General features: G+C 36.9%; 1 protein-coding gene across 12 annotated transcripts; it reads left to right on the top strand.

The window, feature by feature from the left end:
• The first annotated feature begins 687 nt into the window (after positions 1-687).
• LOC105148399 (uncharacterized) lies at positions 688-21,222 on the top strand. 12 transcript variants are annotated; one of them, XM_087410185.1, is made up of 12 exons: positions 688-1,267; positions 2,667-2,772; positions 4,017-4,439; positions 5,053-5,567; positions 5,638-5,779; positions 5,859-6,191; positions 6,273-6,517; positions 7,141-7,406; positions 13,005-13,142; positions 15,006-15,089; positions 15,174-15,391; positions 15,597-21,222. In XM_087410185.1, exons 2-12 carry the CDS (start codon positions 2,722-2,724, stop codon positions 16,071-16,073), a joined length of 2,892 nt encoding a protein of 963 aa, XP_087266311.1. In that variant the 5' UTR covers positions 688-1,267; positions 2,667-2,721; the 3' UTR covers positions 16,074-21,222. The 12 variants fall into 12 exon arrangements, with proteins under 12 accessions (XP_087266311.1, XP_087266310.1, XP_011058425.1 ...); XM_087410184.1 differs by having other exon boundaries at positions 13,005-13,226; XM_011060123.2 differs by having other exon boundaries at positions 15,006-15,391.
• The last annotated feature ends 124 nt before the right edge of the window (positions 21,223-21,346 follow it).

Below are 21,346 nucleotides of genomic sequence, written 5' to 3'. Positions count from 1 at the left end.
TAAAGTAAGAGCTGTCTCACACACACACACACACACACACACTTCCCTAACTTTACTAACGTATATAATTAACATTATCTTATAAATACCGACAAAAATTTAATTATTTCAAAAATATCCGGAGAATATGATCTAGAAGTCGCGCTATTAAAAAATCTAAAAATTTATTTAAAAAGAAAGGTTTATCATCAAGAAGATTATAGGAGGTGATATTTAAAATTCTGAGAATTTCCCAAAATTTTAGAAATTTTTAAGAATTAAAATTCTAGAAATTCGGAACATCGAATTGAAAATCAAGAATTGAAAATTAGCAACACAAAACATCAGGAAATATAAAGCGGACTTGAGTTTTGTGTAAAATTGTGCGAATAGTAAAAGAAGAGAGACTTTACGTGCTTTCGTAATCGTGTGATTTTCCCGCCACCGGAAGCGAGCGAGGCAAGCGCGTGACTGGTAGCTGCGCGCGCAACTTAGGCGAGACGGGAAGGGGCCAACTGGCGCATTTACCTGAAGGAATGCGAGCGGACCGTGCAAGATTTCGTCGGAAAACAGGCCGCATAATTTCTTTTTCGGCACCGCCGGGCCCCCCCGTCGGGCGAAAGTCGCCTAACGGACCGGTCCCGCGACCGTCTACTCGGCGATGCCCCACGCGCGTAAGTTCCTGCGGGGTGGGCGAGGGGCCGCCATGACAGTCGTCGTATTTTCTGTTAACCGCGAGAGCACGTAGACCCCGCTGGGGCGACATTCCCGTGAAATTCTCGTGCGACTTGGCGTCCGTGACAACCGAAAGCGATCGTCCCGCGTCCCGGCTTTGTCGGGCTGACCGTCGCGGTAGTCAAAGAGACGGTAGGCGAGGGCGCGTGGCCATTATCGGATATTTGTTTGTGGGTGCCAGTGGCGAGGTGAGACGCCGGGAGAGGCAGGTAGGCAGGCAGTCAGCAGCGCGAAACGAAGGAACGTGAGGATTTGAGGAACGAACCGAACGAGGAGGAACGAGGAGGAACGAGGAGGAACGAGGCGATGAGGGCGATGAAACGGCCTGTGCGGGCTCCCCACCACCCTTAATCTCCGACGGCTCCCCTTGCCCCTCTCCACCGCTAGCCCTGCCCCTCCCCGCGCGTTCCCTGGATCGGGACGGGCGCGCGTCTCTCCCCCGTCAGCGCGCGCGTGTGTGTGCGTGAGACTTGTGGCAGAGGAGGCGAGGAGGAGGCGGCTCCAGGCCGACGGAGAACGAGATGCGAGAACCGCCGACGGCACCGCGCACCACGTGAGTTGTAATTTGCCCGCGTATATCCATTAGGTAGCCGGGATACCCGGGTACGCCGAACTGTATTGCGTTGCGCCGCGGCGCGCCGCTCCGCGCCGCGCGTCTGTCCGACTTCGTATCCCCCTCGCCCCGAGTCCGCGTAGCACGTCCATCTTGTTGGCCCCTTGTCCCCGTTGCTCTCTGTGACTCTGTGTACGAAGGAGCGAACGCGCCAAAGCCAACCGTTGACGACTACGACGTGCGCGATGTACATCGGTGAACGATACCCGATGAGGGATGTTCGCCGATGGCACGCCGATGGTCGTCGCGGTCGTTGGTACGCGCCCGTTCCTTTCTTCGTCGCGGCCACGGCTGCTTCGGCGGCCGCGCCATTAAAGAGATCCGTCCATTCCGGATCCCGCGTCTTTCGTGTCTCGTCACTCTCGTCTCTTCCCCCTTGTTGTTCTCGTGGCTAAGGGCGTTCTCGGGGTAGAATTTTGTTTCGAGCGTGGAAAAAAAAATGGGAGAGGAATAGAGAGAGATGGAAAGATACGAGAGAGCGGCGGCTAAAAGGAACGTCGAGTCCATCGTTTGGTTGTGGCGCGTACGGCGTACCAAAGGATGACTCACTCTTTCTCGCTCGCGGCCGAGCGATCAGAGCGACGAGCGAAGTCGAGAGAAGAGCGCCGCGAGGTTAAAATGTAATCGTAGTACATCTACGCGGCGTTCCTTCTCGCTCGTCATCGTCGTCGTCATCGCGAATGGCGTCTTCCCGCCCTCGCTCGCTTCACGCGAATGTTTACGCGGACTCGGATTCGGACGCGATCGTGAACGATTACTCGTTCGCGGTTCGCCCGTCGCCTTCGTGGCAACGGCTGACTTTTCGAGGTTAAACGGACGATAGCACGTTTCGCCAGATTTCGAATGACGCAACGGCTGCCGCATATCGGTAATCGCGATGATATAGAACTTTGTCGAGAAAAAGTCACGTACATGGCACGAAACCGCGCTCTGTTATTAGACGTACTATACTTTAAAGCCGCAAATCGTGCAAGGACCAAAGCATTTGTTCCCACGATAGCAATATGGTGCGCATTTTTCATGATATCGTTGTGAATCGATATTACACAACGAAAAGTCGTTACAAATCCAGTACGTTTGCCGTTGCGCATTATACGTTATATTTAATTAACGCGCACTCCGCTTTCGCACGTTAATTAAGCCTGTGTTAAAAGGCCAACGTATTCACTCGTCTGAGATTCTCCCAGATTCCTCAATCGGCTCCTTCGTCTCACCTCGATTCTTGGCTGCTGCGAATAACGTGTGTGTGTTTGTTTATCCGTTACTCGTTAGTAGTATTTTTGACTTAGCAAGTAATGGAGCGATCCTCGAGACTAACCTTACATAATGCATTTTGCAGGATGAAAAATGAAGTATGTCAGACACGTTTAATTAATATTCTTCAGTGAACGAAGATGAATAGTGAGCAGCATGCATTGCCAGCGACTACGCAGGCACAACAAGAGGTGAGATACCTTCCAGTCGCAAAACAGGCTATACACCAAACTACAAATGCGCAAATTACGATTACACAAATGCACTTGTGCTGACTTTAGATATTGAGACATTTGTATAATGAGCTTTATTAATTTACGGATTGTTCACTTTTAGTCTGCGTGCTGGAATGAATTGTGCCAGAGATTAGATTTATAATTTTACAAATTTTCATAGAATTCAAGTTCATATATGACGTTTGGTTATTGTTTGGTTATTGTTTCAACACAATGTTTCATTTACATTTTATTTTACTTACAATTATTTTATCTATGATAAATGCCTTTAGAGTATTAGGTATTTTAACTTTATATGATTACTCTTTAAATTTCTTGGAATAAAATCTGATTCCAAAAGAGTTAAAATACTGCCACTTTGAATAGGAGTCAAAAATTTGCACTCTTGAATAAGAATTTTTACTTCGAATAAGGATTTTTACTTTTTTTTTACTTTTTTTTTTTTTTTGAGCGAATCATTCCAAAGGAAAGAAATCTAACTTTTTTTTTTGGAGTGGATCTCACTTCAAAAGAATGAAAATCTGCCATTCTTATTCAAGAGTGCAAATTTTTACTCTTTCAATAGCGATAGTATCTTGACTCTTTTGGAATAAGATTCCATTTCAAGAAATTTAGAGAATACACAAGTTAAATTGCTGTAATTTATAGTATCCTTAAGTTAGAAATGCTTGTAGCGTACATACATTACATATAAAATTGCTTATGCTTTCTTCTCTACTCTTGTAATTCTAATATTTTGCTTCTCCCGTTGTCTTTATATTTTAACATATTAAGCTCTAACAGATTGCATGTATTTAAGTTCGAAAATGTAATGCGCCTTTACGATTACATCGTTCGGTCTGACATAGGTGTGGATATACAGCGTTTGCCTCAAGATTCACATTCTCTATATAATATACAATAGAAAGACCACTTCGTAGAGTAAATTCATTGATAACGAATATCGATGTCCTTCCTGTTATGAGAGGGGGAGAGGGAGAAGAGAGAAAGAGAGAGTGAGAGAAAAGGGGGAGAGGGAGTGAGAGAGGAAGGGAGAGAGAGAGAGAGAGAGAGAGAGAGAGAGAGAGAGAGAGAGAGAGAGAGAGAGAGAGAGAGAGAGAGGTGTCAAAAGTGACGCATTTGTCGATTGGATTTCAGCCTGGTGCATGCCGCTGCATGCTCTATCAATGTTGTACAAATGTTTGAATGTATATCGGTAGGATGTAAACGCGGGTCAAAGTGGTCGTCCTTCATACCCAGGTGGTTTGGCTACTGCGACCGCGAGTCTTGGCAATGTAGGGAGTACTCCCCATTCATCCGCGGACCTGCGTGTAGGTACTGCCGTAGCGTTAGCCTCCTCGGTAGCCTCCTCGGTAGCTAAGTATTGGGTCCTCACCAATCTGTTTTCTCCCGGACCGCTACCTCAAGTTTCGGTCTATCACCATTCCCACCACAACTCCTCGCATAGGAGTGGTGGCGGTGGGGAGACATCATCCTCCAAAGAGCCAGCCTCTTCACTGAACCAGGAAATGGCGTTGACTTCCAGCTCGCACCATCAACAACAGTCAACAGCCGCGCATCATCATCAGCCTTCAGTTAGCAGCAGCAGCAGCCACCACAGTTCTCTGCAGTCGAATCCACAGGTTTGTTAATGTGTAGCGGCACGTGTTTTGTGTTACGACAACAATCTGAATGCGGCTTACAGGTTACTCCGATCTGGAGTAGTTAGATTTATGCTTTTGCAGGAGTTGCGATAACACGCGCCTTTTTTTTTTGTTTTTTTTTTTATGGAGATGCGTGTGAGTAGACGACGCACTGTAGGTGACAATTATAACGGTTGTTGAAAAGTGCTCGAATATTAGCACTTATGTTTCCCTTAATTTTCGTCTCTTTTGTTATTTTACAAGAAATTTTATTTTATTATATTCCATTTTGTACAGTTTGTCACTTTGCGCGCGTACGGAAGCTTTTTAATATTAATTTACTTATTGTCCATAGTTATATGCATATGCAGATTAGATTTATTAATTATTTACTACATATTTGCGTTTAGAAAGCGTTTAGTGGAGAATGCTTGAAAGATTACATATTTTAATATATCAAAAGATTCAGACAAATATAATTCTATATAAACTACTTATTTAAAATTCTTGATTCTTATCGCACAAGTAAAGTGTATCATATAGTTATATATGTAATTATAAATATATATTTTAAGTATTATATTACATAAATATTTTTGTATATGTTTGGCAGATTCCTGTGTCCCTCCCCGGCCTTAATTTAGACGGCGCACATCTACCAGCGAGTGTTAGTCATCTGGCTGCACATGCACAAATGCAACAAATGCAGGCGCAAGCACAGCAGCAGCTGCACCAGCAGCAACAGCAGCAACCGCCGCAGCAACAGCAGCAGCAGCAGCAGTCTCATCATCAAATCCCGAATCATCAGAACACTCAGAACAATGGGCCAACGGCGCATGGCCAGAACGCGCAACGAGACGACAACAAAGTCAAGGATGAAGGCGGTAGTTGCACCACCGAGCGCTGCAGCGATAATCAGGTTCATTGTCAAGTTCAATGCGATCTGCAATTACAACCACCCCAAGATCTTCAACAGAGCTTGATGCAACAGCAGCAGCAGCAGCAGCAACAGCAGCAACAGCAGATTGGAGTCAACATCAGCGGTAACTCCACCACCGAGGGGGGAAACCAGAACAACTCCGAGAAACCCGAAAAAGAGAAGGAATTGCGGCAATTGAATATGACCCAGTATGTGCAAAAACGTTTAATTTTTAATCTTTATTGATATTAGATAAATATAACAATGATATTTCTATAGATTTCAAGTCCCTGACTTGAAACCTGGAGGGCACATGATGGATGTGAGGACAGCAGATGGATCGGTTGTCAAAATTAGCGCAGGAAACGAGCAAGATTTAGCTAAGACTCTTGGCGTCGAAATGGTACAAAATATGTACAAGGTACATGATATTGTGGAAACCATTTTAATAATGTTTGTATCTAAAAATATTGAGAATATTGCATTTGTTCTCTTCGCAGGTTAATGTTGAAGATATTAATCAACTCTTGGCGTATCATGAAGTTTTTGGAAAGCTGCAGAGCGAAATTGCAGCTGGAACGACTTTAGTAGGTAGCACTGTGCCTACGCAAACAGTTACCACGATACAAAATGGCACGCCAATCGTGCAGCAGGTCCAATTGAACAAATTTGACATAAAGTCAAGTGACGGCGAAGCGACACCGGGCCCGAGCGCATCGCCCGTGTCGGTAGGCAGCCACGCTTGTGAGATATGCGGAAAGATCTTCCAATTTCGTTATCAACTCATTGTACATCGCAGATATCATACTGAGAGGAAACCATTCACATGTCAGGTATGCGATGAATCTTTTATGTGTCTAACGATTCATTCAAAATGCATATACAGATCAATATTGAATGTGTGATGATTTCAGGTATGCGGCAAAGCGTTCTCGAATGCGAATGATTTGACACGTCACGGCAAATGTCATCTGGGTGGATCCATGTTTACCTGTACTGTTTGCTTTCACGTCTTTGCGAATGCGCCTTCACTAGAACGTCATATGAAGAGACATGCTACCGATAAACCATACAATTGTACGGTCTGCGGTAAGAGTTTTGCGCGCAAAGAGCATTTGGATAACCATACAAGATGTCATACTGGCGAGACGCCGTATAGGTAAGTCTTTAATCACTCATGATTTATTCAGATGTCAAATATGATAATCAAGATTATTGAATAAATATAGTACATGCAATGACTTCTCAAGAATAAAATTAATAATTACATTAGTTTGTAAAACGCTTTGTGTAAATATATGAAGACTTTAGAATAATTTTTGACGCTGAATCTAAATCTTTCATTGAAATATTTCCCTTAGATCCGGTTTTTGAGATGTAAGAAAAATATTTTTTCCCAATATATAGTGAAGTTTTAAAATTAGAAAACAAAATGTACATTTAATTTTTGTTTTTTAGATTACTTTAAATCAATTTTACACATTAGAATCTAGCAGTTGCTTAGCATTTTTTTGTATCCAATATCTTTAATAACATTTCTTGATCATCAAATTCTAATGGAAATATTTGCCTGCTCATCACTTGTCGCCCAAATTATTCAGAAAGAAATGCTATATTTTAAAAATTACATGCTATATCTTAAAAATCTTAAACTAAAAATTATTTAAAATTTTTTTAACTGATATTATATGCTGATAGTATTGAAAATCATCCATGGATACTAAGGTTAAGTACATAGTTTTCGAGATAACAGAAAAGAATATCATGACATGATTCTTGCAGATGCCAATACTGTTCGAAGACATTTACTCGAAAAGAACATATGGTAAATCATGTTCGCAAACACACTGGTGAGACCCCACATCGATGTGATATTTGCAAGAAGAGCTTTACTCGCAAAGAACACTTTATGAACCATGTTATGTGGCATACAGGAGAAACTCCTCATCATTGTCAAGCTTGCGGCAAGAAGTATACACGCAAAGAGCATCTCGCTAACCACATGCGCTCACATACAAACGACACACCGTTTCGTTGTGAAATATGTGGTAAGTGATATAATTTTCATATTTTCTTATTCGTAATTTAAATGAAAATTTGGAAATTAATCCAAATGAAAAAGGAAGATTTATGCTGTGATATAAAATATGAGTAACGAAGCAAATTACGATGTTTGATGGGACGATTCCAGAAAGGACCCCGCACAAATCTTATGGAAATTAGATTTCGATGGAATTGGCTAAAAATTTGATATGTTGTAGATCTTGTCCTTGATGAAAAGTCTTCACAGGCACGATCTACAATAAACCACATTTGACCTCTACGAAGCATTTTTCAAAAATTGGTTAATATCGCAAAATATAAAGTACAAATTCATATAAAGTGCAAATATTGACATAGAAATACACCATACTTATTGAAAATAAGATATTGTGATATTAGCTAGTTTTTCGAAAAGTAGTCTCATAGAGGTCAAGCGGTTCATATAGGAGGTCGTGCTCTTGTGAAAACTTTTCATCAGGACAAGATCTACAACATATTAAATTTTCAGCCAATTCCATTGAAATCCAATTTCCATAAGATTTATGTGGATTCCTTTTCTCAATTAACGTGATTGATGATCTTTCTCTAAACTTCCCCCGAGATAATATATTTTTTAATTGAAAATATATTTTAGGAAATTTAAATAAAAATAAATCGAAAGAATAATAACCTAGCAATTGCAATGTGATAATATACATTCAAATTGTTGGCATGTTGAAAAAATAATATTTTGACTTTTCTCGATTCTTATATTTGACATTTTTTAAAATCAAAATACAGATATTATCTTTATAATCATTTATATTACAGTTGAAATGAAACTAGATAATCCAATATTTTTTAACATTATTAATAACGTTTGACTATATTATTGCACAGATCTTTGCGCTTGCCATCTTGTATTTACTTATTTATTCTTTATTCAGATATGTGTTAATATTTGGTTTTCGTTTCATCATGAATGTAATAAACTTTCTATAATAAGCTGTTACTTAAGTTTTAAATCTTAAACTATAAGAAATTGACCAATCATATTCTTCTCAAATTTTGTTGAATGGTTAATTTCTTATGATTTCAAACTCAAAGTTTAAGGCTTAGGTAATGGCTTAATATATTTACGACGTAAAGTTAGCAATTTATCAAATTGATTGTGAATTATTTCACGGTATGAAAAGCAATAATCAATGGCTTGCGTTTAACAGAGAAAACAGTTTTGCGACTATTATAAAATTCTTTAATGTAATTGGTTCTTATGGCTCTAAATGTATAAACCAATCATATTCAAGAATTTTACAATAGTTTTAAAGCTGTTTTTTCTGCTGAATGCATATTGATTATCGATAGAATGTTATTGCCAAGTTTTATTACGAAAGATGAATTTAATAAGATATGATTAATACAGATTTAAAATTGAAGCATTACAAGGTAAGTATGATATTATTTAATAATATTATCTAACAAAATATATTTGTATTCCATAATATAATCTATCTTTAATTATTAAAGTGGCAAATAAGAAATTTTTTATTACAAAAAAAATTATTTCAAAATTAAATTACGGTTCATTCTAAATGCAGCCTTTATTTTATTTTTACACAATAAATAGCGACAGTAACGCAATTATTCAGATTCTAACCAATCACATTAAATTGGCAAATAAATTAAAAATGTGTAAAGTAACTGTAAAGATAACTTAAATTAGTTACTTGTTATTAAAAGAAATGTAATTAAGCTAAGTTAAAGTTACAGCTGAAAAAAAAACGAAGGTAAGTTAAAGTTACTGAAAAAAGTAACTTTGCACAGAAAAAAAAATTACTAAATTTTAATAAATATTTGTTTCAATAATACTAACGAAATATGTACTAAATGTAAACATATTTTTAAATAAATATGTTTATTTACTGTAAATATTTAGTACTATCGAAACAAATATTTATTAAAATTCAGCAATTTTTTTTCAGTGTAACTGTAACTCAGTTACAAATAACTAGGTGCTTTCCAATCTTACTAATGTTATGTCAGAAAACGTAGGATTTTTAAGAGGGGAATTCAAGCAACTTGAATTAAATAAAAATAATTCTTTAATTCTAACTTTTAAAGCCATAAAGGTCTATTCTTGTTCCATCCAAGAACAAGTGCAATAAGTTAGAGACAGCTATAAAATTTGTTTTACTCTAACTTATTGTATTATTTCAGAACTAGTTTAGAATTCTTCGAAAAAGAACAAATCTATATACTAATTTTAGTATAATAAATATAGTTGCTACAATTTTCACATACAGGCATGAAAAGGATTTTTAATTTACGCTTTTTAATTTACGTTTGCGTTGAAAAACTGATACAGTGTGTACATTTTTTCAGAGAACGCATTGTAAGCTTCGAAGTACTAATATTTCTTTTATTACTGTATATATATATATATATTTTTTTGCAATCCCAAACTGTCAATATTTGAATGCATCTCTACCAATATTAATTAATAAAACAATATTCTATTTAGAGATACACAATCTATCAGATTTGATCATTTGGTGTAAGCATCGAGGAAAGTTGTACATCTCTGAAATTTTTTGAACTTATCTTGAACATGCATTTGTCGAATATGCGATATTCCCGAGGTGTAAAAGAAAAAAAATCGAAAAAAGGAATAGAGAAATCGACACTGCCATGATCCGGCGTCGGTGGTAGACGTCACGCGATCGATGAGATTTGACAAGTCTCTCTCTCTCTCTCTCTCACACACACACACACACTCACACTCACTCACTCACTCTCAAGTCGAGCGCGCATTCGGTAAAATTGATGTGACGCGGACGTGGACGTGGACGCGGACCGGGATGTCGAATGCGCACCGCGCACGTGACGTATATATGTGTACACACGTACACACGTATGTGTGCGTGCAGCCCGCAGCCGCTGCCTCTGCCGCGGCGGTGAAATAAAATTCGCGAGAATTGATCGCGCATCGTGAGTAAACCGCCCGCCCCTTCCTCGCCCGGTCGGTCGGTCGGCCGACCGCGGAGTGCAAGTCGTGCGCATTCCTTCACGGAGGCGAGGAGGCGCCCCTCTAACCTTAGAGAGCCGCGTCGCGTTGCGTCGCATCGCGTCGCGCCGCGCTGCGTCGCGTCGCGTCGCGTCGCGTCGCGTCGGTGCGCTTGCCCTCGTCCGCTCGCTCGCCCGACTGCCGACGGGGGAAAACCCCTTTCTTCCTTCCTCAGTCCTCGGGAATCGTGCGAGACTCCAACCTGCCGGTCGGTTCTCTATAAGAGGCCCTTTATTTCTCATTCAACGTCTGATCATGAACTGTGATGGCATGACTTGCTATTTCGTAAATTTAAGCGGTTTGTACGAGATTTTTCCTGCTGCTTCTCTAACACCTTGTCATTTAATTCGCTCGCTCGCATGTTCGACCACCCGAGCCGCTTCTCCGATACGTCACGTTTTGCGTGTGCCATTTTTATCGGCGATACGACGGAATTAATTCCGTCTTCGGTAAATCGTTGATTCTTATAATTTTCTTGTGCAGCGTCGGAAATCGAGCTTGATTGCACAATGCGATTTTCTTACGTCCGAATCAAAATTACGATAAATGTCCGCAAAGTGTCATATATCGTTGAATTGTGTTGGGGAAAAAAAAATGTTCAACTCTCTCTTTTTTTTTTTGTATCATACACGGCGAAGTCTGTCGATTTCATGCGTTCTTTGTTGTAACGAATGTTGTAGCGAATCGGATATTTGGCTGCAAAATGTAATGTTTCAAGATTATATAGTACGAATTGTCAGATGCATGCCAAATCAGTCAATTACGTTTTGCGTTGATCACACTTGTGCCTCACGCAATTGCAGATGAATCAAGTAAAGATTCTGTCGCGTGTTCACCATAAAGTATTGCGAATTCGAAATTTGTATTTTTGTTCGAACGGGGTCGCAAGCATGCGCGCCGATCTATACATGTCACGTGACACGTGTATACATACAAGCGCGCGTTGATCGGTCCGACGTTTTGTTTTTCAAAATGAGGGAAACCTGCGCACTAAACTATTGTTCAATTTTCATTTTTTCGGAGCGCACGCGTTTCGCGAGACTTCGGGGCTGCGCACTGTCAAAGAAAAAGAAACAGAACACAAAACATAATATAAATTTCAACTTATCAAAAATCATATACTGTGGAATATATTGGGTCATCTAAAATATATGACCATCAACATACATCTAGTGACAAAAAACCGCGGATACTTTTTAGATGACCCAATATATTTTCTGATAGGTTGAAACTTTTGGTCTTCGTTTCCTGTTCTCTATTCCTTTGATTGTCCGCAGCCTCTTTCGAATCCGTGGATTTGGAACAAAAGAAATCAGGAGATTCTTAATTTATTATAAATAAAATGACAAATCAGACGTGTGCAGGGATGGGGTCCGTTGACTTGTGTATAAGAAAAGGTTAGATTAACTTACTGTACCGCACGTATAAATATTCCATTACAATTTAAATCTAACAAAATATACTTCATATTTAATATCTCTATATTAAAATCAGAACTAAAATAATATTTATATTTGTATTTCTGCAACAACATTTTGCTATTTAATCATTACGAAATAACTTTGAAAAATACTTTTACTTTAAGAAGTACACATCTACTACCTGATTTTTATTTTTATTACTTTTCTACTACGTTTTTGTTAATTTAGTACGAAGTTTATTTTATAGACAACTTATACCGTAACATGTAACTAATTTATTTTATATCAGTTACTACAATGCAGCATGTTCGTATTTAATTTATTGCAAAGAAATTATACAGTTTATAGAACCATTACTGAAAATGTAGAGAAAGGTTCTCTCAATCATATTAGTATTATATTTTAAGCGTAATAATTAATTGTTTAAAAAATCTAATGTCGAAATTGTGAAAACTGTGCCAACAAGCTTCAGTCTTCCCTACCGAATATTACCAAGTATATACATGCCATTATTTTTGTTTAAAATCAATAATATTATCTTTTGCTTATTCAGATGAAACAAACTGCATATACACGGAGATAATGAATTAGACCGATCAGAATATAATGAATTAGAAACAATTTCTTCAAAAAACTTAAACTTTTCTTCAAACTTTGTCTTTCTGTTTTTTTCTAAAATAGAGAAATTTACTTTTGGACTAATCTTCGTACATGAAAATTTACAGTTTTATTTTTCGAAGGATTTGGCTTAACGTGATTTGACGGAAATTACTCGATAAGTACGTTAGTTTTTGTACGCCCCCTTTACATTGCAAGAGTGTTAAAATTTAAACTTGTAAAGCTTCTTTTTCTATCTTATATTATTTTATTTATAAACGGATCGACCTTTTAGTTTCTGATCTGATAGAGTATAAGTCAAGAATGACAGTCACAGTCCTCCAAAAGTATGTCTTCTGAGGATTACTAATATAATGAAAGATATTTGCGAACTACCACGTGTCTTGGAATCGTCCCAATCATCAGCGATTTGTGATGTGTGTCTATGATATATAAAATAAAACGCCTCCCTCTGGTATTGCAATCTAATGAAGCGCACCTGTTTTCGATGCTTTTTTTCTGTTCAACGCTGCGATATGCAGGTAAGTCATTTACGAGGAAGGAGCACTTCACGAACCACATAATGTGGCATACGGGCGAGACGCCGCACCGCTGTGATTTCTGCTCGAAGACGTTCACGCGAAAGGAACATCTCCTGAACCACGTTCGCCAGCACACGGGTGAGTCTCCACACCGATGCGGCTTCTGCTCCAAATCGTTCACCAGAAAGGAACACCTTGTTAACCACATCCGCCAACACACAGGTGAGAGCGGTTGGCAGATGTTCACTTCACGGGCAACCGATATAATCATTGTTAAGAGTATCTATATTAAAAGTAGTTGTGTTTCGTGACCTATTTATATACATATTTACATATATGGCATTGAGAGAGAAAACAGAATTCAGAATTTATCTTACCTTTTTTTTCTTTTTTTTTTTCTTTTCTTTAGAGGTTAATAAGAGATCGATATTGTAGAGGAACTCTATGAGAATAGTCAGTCACACTTCGTATAAAATCTAACAGCGCATTTAGGTTCGATCGAACGCGAGTCGAGACACGCATCTTTCCACACGCTTCCGGTTTCACACATCTGGCTTTACACACAGGCTGTTTTAGTTCTACTGGATTCACTGGCTTTAACAGCGCGATCTTTGACTTGAGCTCTTCGATTTTCTTTGACATAAAATATGTAATGAGATCGTTACGTGTCTCTGAAATAAAAACGTAAGTTTGACAATTACCACTCTACTTAAAATTAAACCAATAAATATGTACAAAAGATAACAAAAGCGAAATTATTTATTTCAGATTCTAAAATTTACATTACAGAAAATATCCTTTATTCTTATTCGCTTGTAACTCGAAAATCTCGACATTTATTTGAATATCAGAACTGTCGTCTTTATTTAAAAGATAGTATCGTTAACGATTGATCCACTAGAAGTGGGACACCCTGTATGTGTACGTTGGCGCATTCAGCTGAGGATTGGACACTTGCATGAGAATTGATTTTTTTATTTAGACGGGATCGCCATAAAGTTTCACTCACTCATTCTCAGTTGCCACGCGTCTCTCATCATTGTACACCATGTTTATACCTAACCGAATATCACAAAACTCTACTTCATTACCGAATTCCCCAGGAACATTTGCTGCAGTTCTGCCTAATACACCGCTCTCATTACTATGTCTCCTATTAACTTGAACAGTACTCATTTATAAATGTTCACAGCTTTTATTCCGCATACCCGACCAAGTTGCCAAACGAATTTTGTATCTAATACCGTTGGAGACTTGTAAATAATTCCATAGCTTGTAACTTTCTCATTGTCGTGGGTGGCACAAGTCTCGAACTTCGTTTTAGTTCAAATATAGTTAAATAGAATGTCAATTAGATTATAGATGTGAGATTCTAGAGAGAAATTGACACGTACTTGCTTTTAATAAATCGCGAAATAGAGTTTCATGCTTAAAGTCATAGTAGTGTGATAGTATTTCAGTATTTGATATACAAAATTAGAGAGTATTATATCCAGAGTACACTAGTAGTATATTACTGTACAAGCTGACTTTTCTTCGATGTAACGTAAATACACGGCACGATACCGGCTATAAAATAACACAAAATATTTCCCGTGAGTTGTAATAATAGATACAATAATTTGTGCGATACTAGACAGATCTTAAATAATTATGTTGATGATAGATTAAAATCTGAAATTTGTTTTTAATTTATTAAAAGAGAATGAGACAAACAACTTTTTAACTGGTTCTTTGCAGATAATCTTCATTATCCAGTTTTAGAACGAGTATATATTGTATATTAACTTCGATATACAAAAATATACATTTTATGTATTTAAAACGTAAATTTGATTTTTACTTTTTTTTTAACTATATTGAAATTTTTATCCGATTTGATGTGATATTGTGCCTTCTCTGCGCGTTGCGTCAGGTAAAACTCGCCTTGTGCAGGATTACTGAATTCTGAGTGACGAATATTTCTCAAACATTGCGAATTTGCTTGTAAAATATGTACAGGGGAGACGCCCTTCCGCTGTTCATACTGTCCGAAAGCATTTACGCGGAAGGATCACCTGGTGAATCACGTCAGGCAGCACACGGGTGAGTCACCGCACAAGTGCCAGTATTGCACCAAATCCTTCACGCGGAAGGAACATTTGACCAATCACGTGCGTCAACACACAGGCGAATCGCCACACCGATGTCACTTCTGCTCCAAGTCATTTACTCGTAAGGAGCATTTAACGAATCATGTGCGCATCCACACTGGCGAATCTCCACATAGGTGTGAGTTTTGCCAAAGGACGTTCACTAGGAAAGAACATCTAAATAACCATCTCCGTCAACATACTGGAGATTCCTCACACTGTTGCAACGTGTGCTCCAAACCATTCACAAGAAAGGTACACTTTGACTTTTTTTAAAGAGAGAAAGTAAATTCCGTCTTGAAATATTTATTAACAATAAAATATTGATTTTTTTTTAATATAATAATATTTTTATAGACATAAAATAGGTCTTAATCGCATCTCTCTTTCTTTTTATCAAATTTCTGTAATCGTAGATAGATAACATTCGTCATGTCTTTTTCTTAATTTGCTGTTACAGGAACATCTCGTGAATCATATGCGTTGCCATACTGGTGAACGTCCATTCGTGTGCACAGAATGTGGCAAGAGTTTCCCATTGAAGGGCAATCTTCTCTTTCATATGCGCTCGCACAATAAGGGCAGCAATGCCGAAAGACCATTTCGCTGCGATCTGTGCCCTAAAGATTTCATGTGCAAAGGACACTTGGTCTCGCATCGGCGTTCGCATTCAGACGAGCGGCCGCACAGTTGTCCGGATTGTGGGAAGACCTTTGTTGAGAAGGGCAATATGCTGCGACATTTGCGCAAGCACGCGGCTGAAGGCCCGCCGACACAAGTTAGCACACCATCGGCTATACCGCAATCCGGTGTACTGCCGATACCGGCAGCGGCAGCAGTTCTAGTCGGACATCCCTTAGCACCGCCGGCACCGCCTGTGGTGCCGCAACACACGGTGGTTGTGCCGACACCGCCCGGTGTATTAACATCGTATTAGATCATATAAGATGAAAAAGAGAGGAGGAAGGGGGGGAGAGAAGAAAAAAAACAGACGAAAAAAAAACTAAAAATAAGAAATGAGAAAAAAGGAAGCATTTGAAGATGATACATGCTGTGTATACTTAATATATGATTGCATCGAAGAAATGTGAAGATTGTACGCCATTCATCATTTTCTTAAGGACCTGAATTATAATGGATTTATTATCCATTTGACTCAATGGGATTCACGTACTGCTCACGTGCTGCTCGTGATGTCAAAAAAAAAATGGAAAAAAAAACTGCGACCATCTTTGTTTCATAAAATTCGCAGTGAACTTTGTTCAGGACGATGTAGATTGCTCGTGATATGCGTATAAAATACGCATTAGAACATTGACTGTTCTTTGTGACAACGGCGATTATTATCCAAAGTTTGGTTTTGCTTCGTTCATGCTTGTACTTGATAAGTCGATTGTGGTAACGAACATATAATTATTTGTTTCAAATTTGTGCAAGAAGAATATTAGTATATCAGAATTATATGACTATATGAGGAACTTGTAATAATTCTTCGTTATATTTTAATAATCTTATAATTTTAAAAGAGGCACTAATTATATAATGTCAATGATGTCTCGGATTATGTTTATACGTTATCTTCATGTGAGAAGTATGTCTATGCATTCGTCAATTAATGTTTTCGGCAGGGTTGGCAGGAATCGGATAGTGTTGTTTTAACCAGTGGTTTTAATCGTTTCGATCAGAATCAATGTTGAACATCTGGTAAAAAATTTAAAAATAATATTTTATTCTATATTTGACAATGGAACTTTAGAGATCTAGGTCACGTTAGGCGGTCACGATCTAGGCGGCTGTTATAGCCCCACCTGCATTACTACTATTACTACTTATTCTGCATTACTGTTATTAACACAGTTTTAACTCGGTCTAGAATTAAGACTGAGATAAAAGAATAAAAATTAGATCAAATAGAGCACGAGCGTGGCATAGTAGGTAGCGCGAGACTGCTATGCCAGAGATCTCGGAGTCGATCCCAGGCAGATTCAAGAAATTTTCACGCGCTCGTAGCTCCTCTTCGGTGGTTTGGCAAACCACCAAGAGTATCTATTGCCAAGAAAACCTCTCAAAACTGTCGGAATCGGCAGTTAAATTGTAGATCCCGTATGGCTCTGTGTGCAACCTGCGTGCGCACCATATGTATGAGAGATAGGCGTGGTCTCGACTTGGGATGTTGCGCCATTAGATTGGAATATCGTAATAAGCTTAAACAAAACATTTCTTATCGCATACATAAAGGATATAAACAATATAAGAAAAAAAATATTTTTTAATTATTAAATTATTCTTTTTTAGTGATTAAAGTAAATTTGCACTTTTAAAACATTGCATTTCAGTACTAAATTACTAAAACGAATAAAATATATTTTAACTAAAAAGTAATATTTTTTTATTTGTATATTGTTTATATTTTTTACATATGCAATAAAAATGTTTGTTTAAACTTATTACATAATATATTATATATAATATACAATAAAATTTTCTAACTTATTTTGATCTAATTTTTATTCTTTCATCTCTATATTAATTCTAGGCTGAATTAACTTAAAAAAACTTAATAACAGTAATGCAGGATAAAATATTATTTTTAAATTTTTGCTTTTTATATTTAAAATTTAATACATTGTTAACAATTTTGGGGATTAGCTGTGTAACGCACACCGTGAGAGCACTGGTACTACAGATATCAGCGCTTTTAGAGAGGTAGGAAGAAAAAAAAATTAAAGTTGGAAAAAATGGAAACTGTCGAAGTATATGAAGCAACCTCTAATGAGTTTGCAATAATAAAAAGTTCTAAAAAGCAAAAATACATTTTGACTGGTTAAAATCAGTTTTAATCACTGGCCAGGTTGAAACAAAAAAAAAGGTGGTCTTTTTGCCAACCCTGGTTTTCGGTGACACGTATAGTGGTGTCGGGCAAAATATATTTACGAGTTTGAATAATGACTTTGAATATATATTTTCCTGTGAAAATATGTATTCGAATTAGTAAAAAAATCATTGTTTGTAAATTTATTTTAGTCGATATTGATATGGAATATCAAATGGAATAGTCGATATGACATGTAAACGGTTATTCATGCAAAGGCGAATGTAGTGAAGTTTAGCCATAATTATAGTCATACCTTTATTTTGCATTAATACTAACAAATTACTATTAAAGACTGCTAGTTTTGGATAATTTTTTTGTAATTGAAGAGTAAATATTGATTGTTTTTACACTATTGAATTTGCAATTTATAAATAAGCGCATTTTTGTTCTAACGCAATAATATAATGCTGAAAAATTGCATTTCTATTTCATAGTTATTCGCATAGATAATCAAACATAGAATGTGTGAACATCTGAAACATTAGGGGATTACGGTAAATTATAAAATTAATATTATCTTATAAATTGTCTAAATTTTCGTAGCCGAGTGAATGTTAATTATATGAATTGTCTGTCTTTAATCAGTCTTTAAAAGTACATTGTTAGTTGCATTAATTGACTTCCATGTAATTTTTGTATGAAAGTGTATTATTGCTTTCATAAGACCTTTCATTCGATCCGGAGTGGTATTTCGAATTGTATTTTTATATTTGCACAGATATACAATCCTTATATAAAATATTAACAAATAAATGATATATATGCATCTGGCATCTGCTGTGATTGCTTGTTTGCGGTTATAGTAATCAATGCTAAAATGTTTTTGAAGTTTATTTCTCACAAGAAAAAACTTATATATTCACTCGTACGATTTTGAAGTTCTAAACTGATTGTTTATTGTCTAAATATATTGATGTATAAGAAAATAGCAAGCGTATAGATCTTATTATTATTAAAATATTGTGAAATTATAATATTGGGACAGAGCAAAAAAATTGTATTCTAAAAAATGCATTTTGACTTGAAAATGCGATATGCAGTGAGGGGCAAAAGCTCTATAATGGCTAAATATTTCGGAAAGTATGCATTTTTTCATTACATCTTTCAATTTTTCATTACATATTCTTGTAACTTATCTCTTTTGAAAAAAAAAATATTTTTTCATTAAGTACTGTTTTAAGTTATAAGGCTTGAAAGTTACAGTACTGCTGGCATTAACATTATCTAAGATGTCCAATTTATAATTAAAATCTTTCGAATGTTGTTCAAGGTCATATTCTTGATATCATATGTCAAAATCAGGCCTTTAGAGGTTGTTTCTAATAAGAGGAAGAACTTTCAAAGGCCTTGATTTTGGCAAATGTTATTAAGTACATGACCCTGAACAACATTTAAAAATTGAGATTTCCATTTTAAAAATTCGACCTATCTTGGTGATTTTTCTAAAAAATGAATACTTTCCGAGATATTCAGCCGTTCCAGGATTTTTCTTCTTTACTGTATAAATGCTTACATATCCAAGTTTACTTAAGCGTTATTTCACTATGATTTTTAGTTTTAGTTATTACAATTGAGTGCAATATGGCTCAGTCGCATTTTGTTTAAGGAGATATAAACAATTGCAAACGAATACCACTGATGCCGGATCTTCCCGGTAAACTTGCAGATAAATAAAAAGATAAAATTGATATATGTAAGTCGAATTTCACGCGTTACCCAGAGTAAATTTTTTCACATTTTAAATTTCGTTATTAAATTTAATTATTTTTAGATAATTCTTTTTGTACCATCTTTCGAGAAGAGAGGAACACTTATCACTGTAGCAATCATCCTGTAAGGCCATATATTTCGTATTTACCGTTAAGATTAAAGTAAAGAGAGATAAATAAGTGTGGCAGCGTGGTGAACGATTATGCGTGTGTGTATCGAATCTCACAAATTTCAATCGGATTCGGTCATGCAAAGCGATATAAGAACGAACAGAAAATCGCATCCGATCATCTCGCCGTCGCGTTTGCGTTAAATATATAATTATGTATAATATTAATAGTACCTATCAAATAGGCATTATATAAAGAGGATGACAAATTTATTAACGCGTGTGCGTCACGCGTGACCCGCGTGCGGCGAAAGTTGTTCGCAAGTCGGTAGAAATTTAGATACATATTATATATAATGAATATATATATATATATAAATATATATAAAATAAGCATTGAGAAATACAGTTAGAGATATCATATTTACTATTTAAAGTAACGAACAGTGAAAAATTTCAGTGTATTGCAGGGTCATCTTATACATGAAATACCGTGCGGAATTTACCTACATTTATGCATAGACCTTTGTTATATTCTCGAGGAAAAAAAAAGTAAAAGAGATGAGGGCGATAATAAATAAGCATAGATACAAAGAAAAAGAGAACACGCGAATCATCGCGAACTTATCCACTTTGGGATGGACAAATATATATGTATAATATATATATTGCTTTCGTGCTTATATACATTATGTATATATACTCTGTAACATACACAAGTGACTCGCCGGGGAAAAACAATCAGATTCATTTTTTCCTCAAAGGCAGAAAACATATTTCCCGACGAAACACACACACGTGTAAAGAGAAAAGAAAAGATAAAGAAAGAAGAAGGAATTTCTTTGGTCTATACATCCCACAACATTGCTAAGAAGAACATGTAACAAGGAATAAATAGAAATAATGTTTATATGAATTATTATGATTATTAATAATGATAACTATCATACGTTACAAGGATAAAAACTAAGAGTTGATTCATGCTTTTAAGAGGTTTAGTTTCGTGCTTGTTTAAAGATAAAAATAAAAGAAGATTAATGGCAAGCAGTCAAGATCTAAGCGTTCGACGTTTTGGATCGAAGCGAGCTCACGCGTACACGATGTCAGCGTTATTGGCGGTGTTTTGGGCATCATTATTCTCTGCCGTCTTTTCGCGACATCGCACTTAGAGTCGCAGTGCAACATATGCGTCTGCAATGCACGAACGTAGTAATAGCTCGCGCTTCGACTCAGAGCGAGAAAAACGTGGTGATGGAAAAAAAAAAGATTAAAAAAAATATTATTTACTTTAGATAGAACAAAAATATGTATAGAATTTTATTATGCACCATTGTAATATTATGTATCCCAGTTGTGACACAATATACACTGGTGTTATGTTAAATGTGGAAATTGCGCGTATCAATTTTCTTTTGTTTTTGTGTTCCCCAGTGCTGTCTTATCGTACTAACGACACTTGATATTTCGTTAAATTAATTAAATTTTATTTTCATCTAACGTCCACGCAAGTAAAAAA

The sequence above is a fragment of the Acromyrmex echinatior genome, chromosome 10 (assembly GCF_024713525.1).
Source record: "Acromyrmex echinatior isolate Ae372 chromosome 10, ASM2471352v2, whole genome shotgun sequence".
NCBI lineage: Eukaryota > Metazoa > Arthropoda > Insecta > Hymenoptera > Formicidae > Acromyrmex > Acromyrmex echinatior.
Note: the sequence above shows the minus strand (reverse complement) of the source record. Positions and strands in the feature narration are given on the sequence as shown.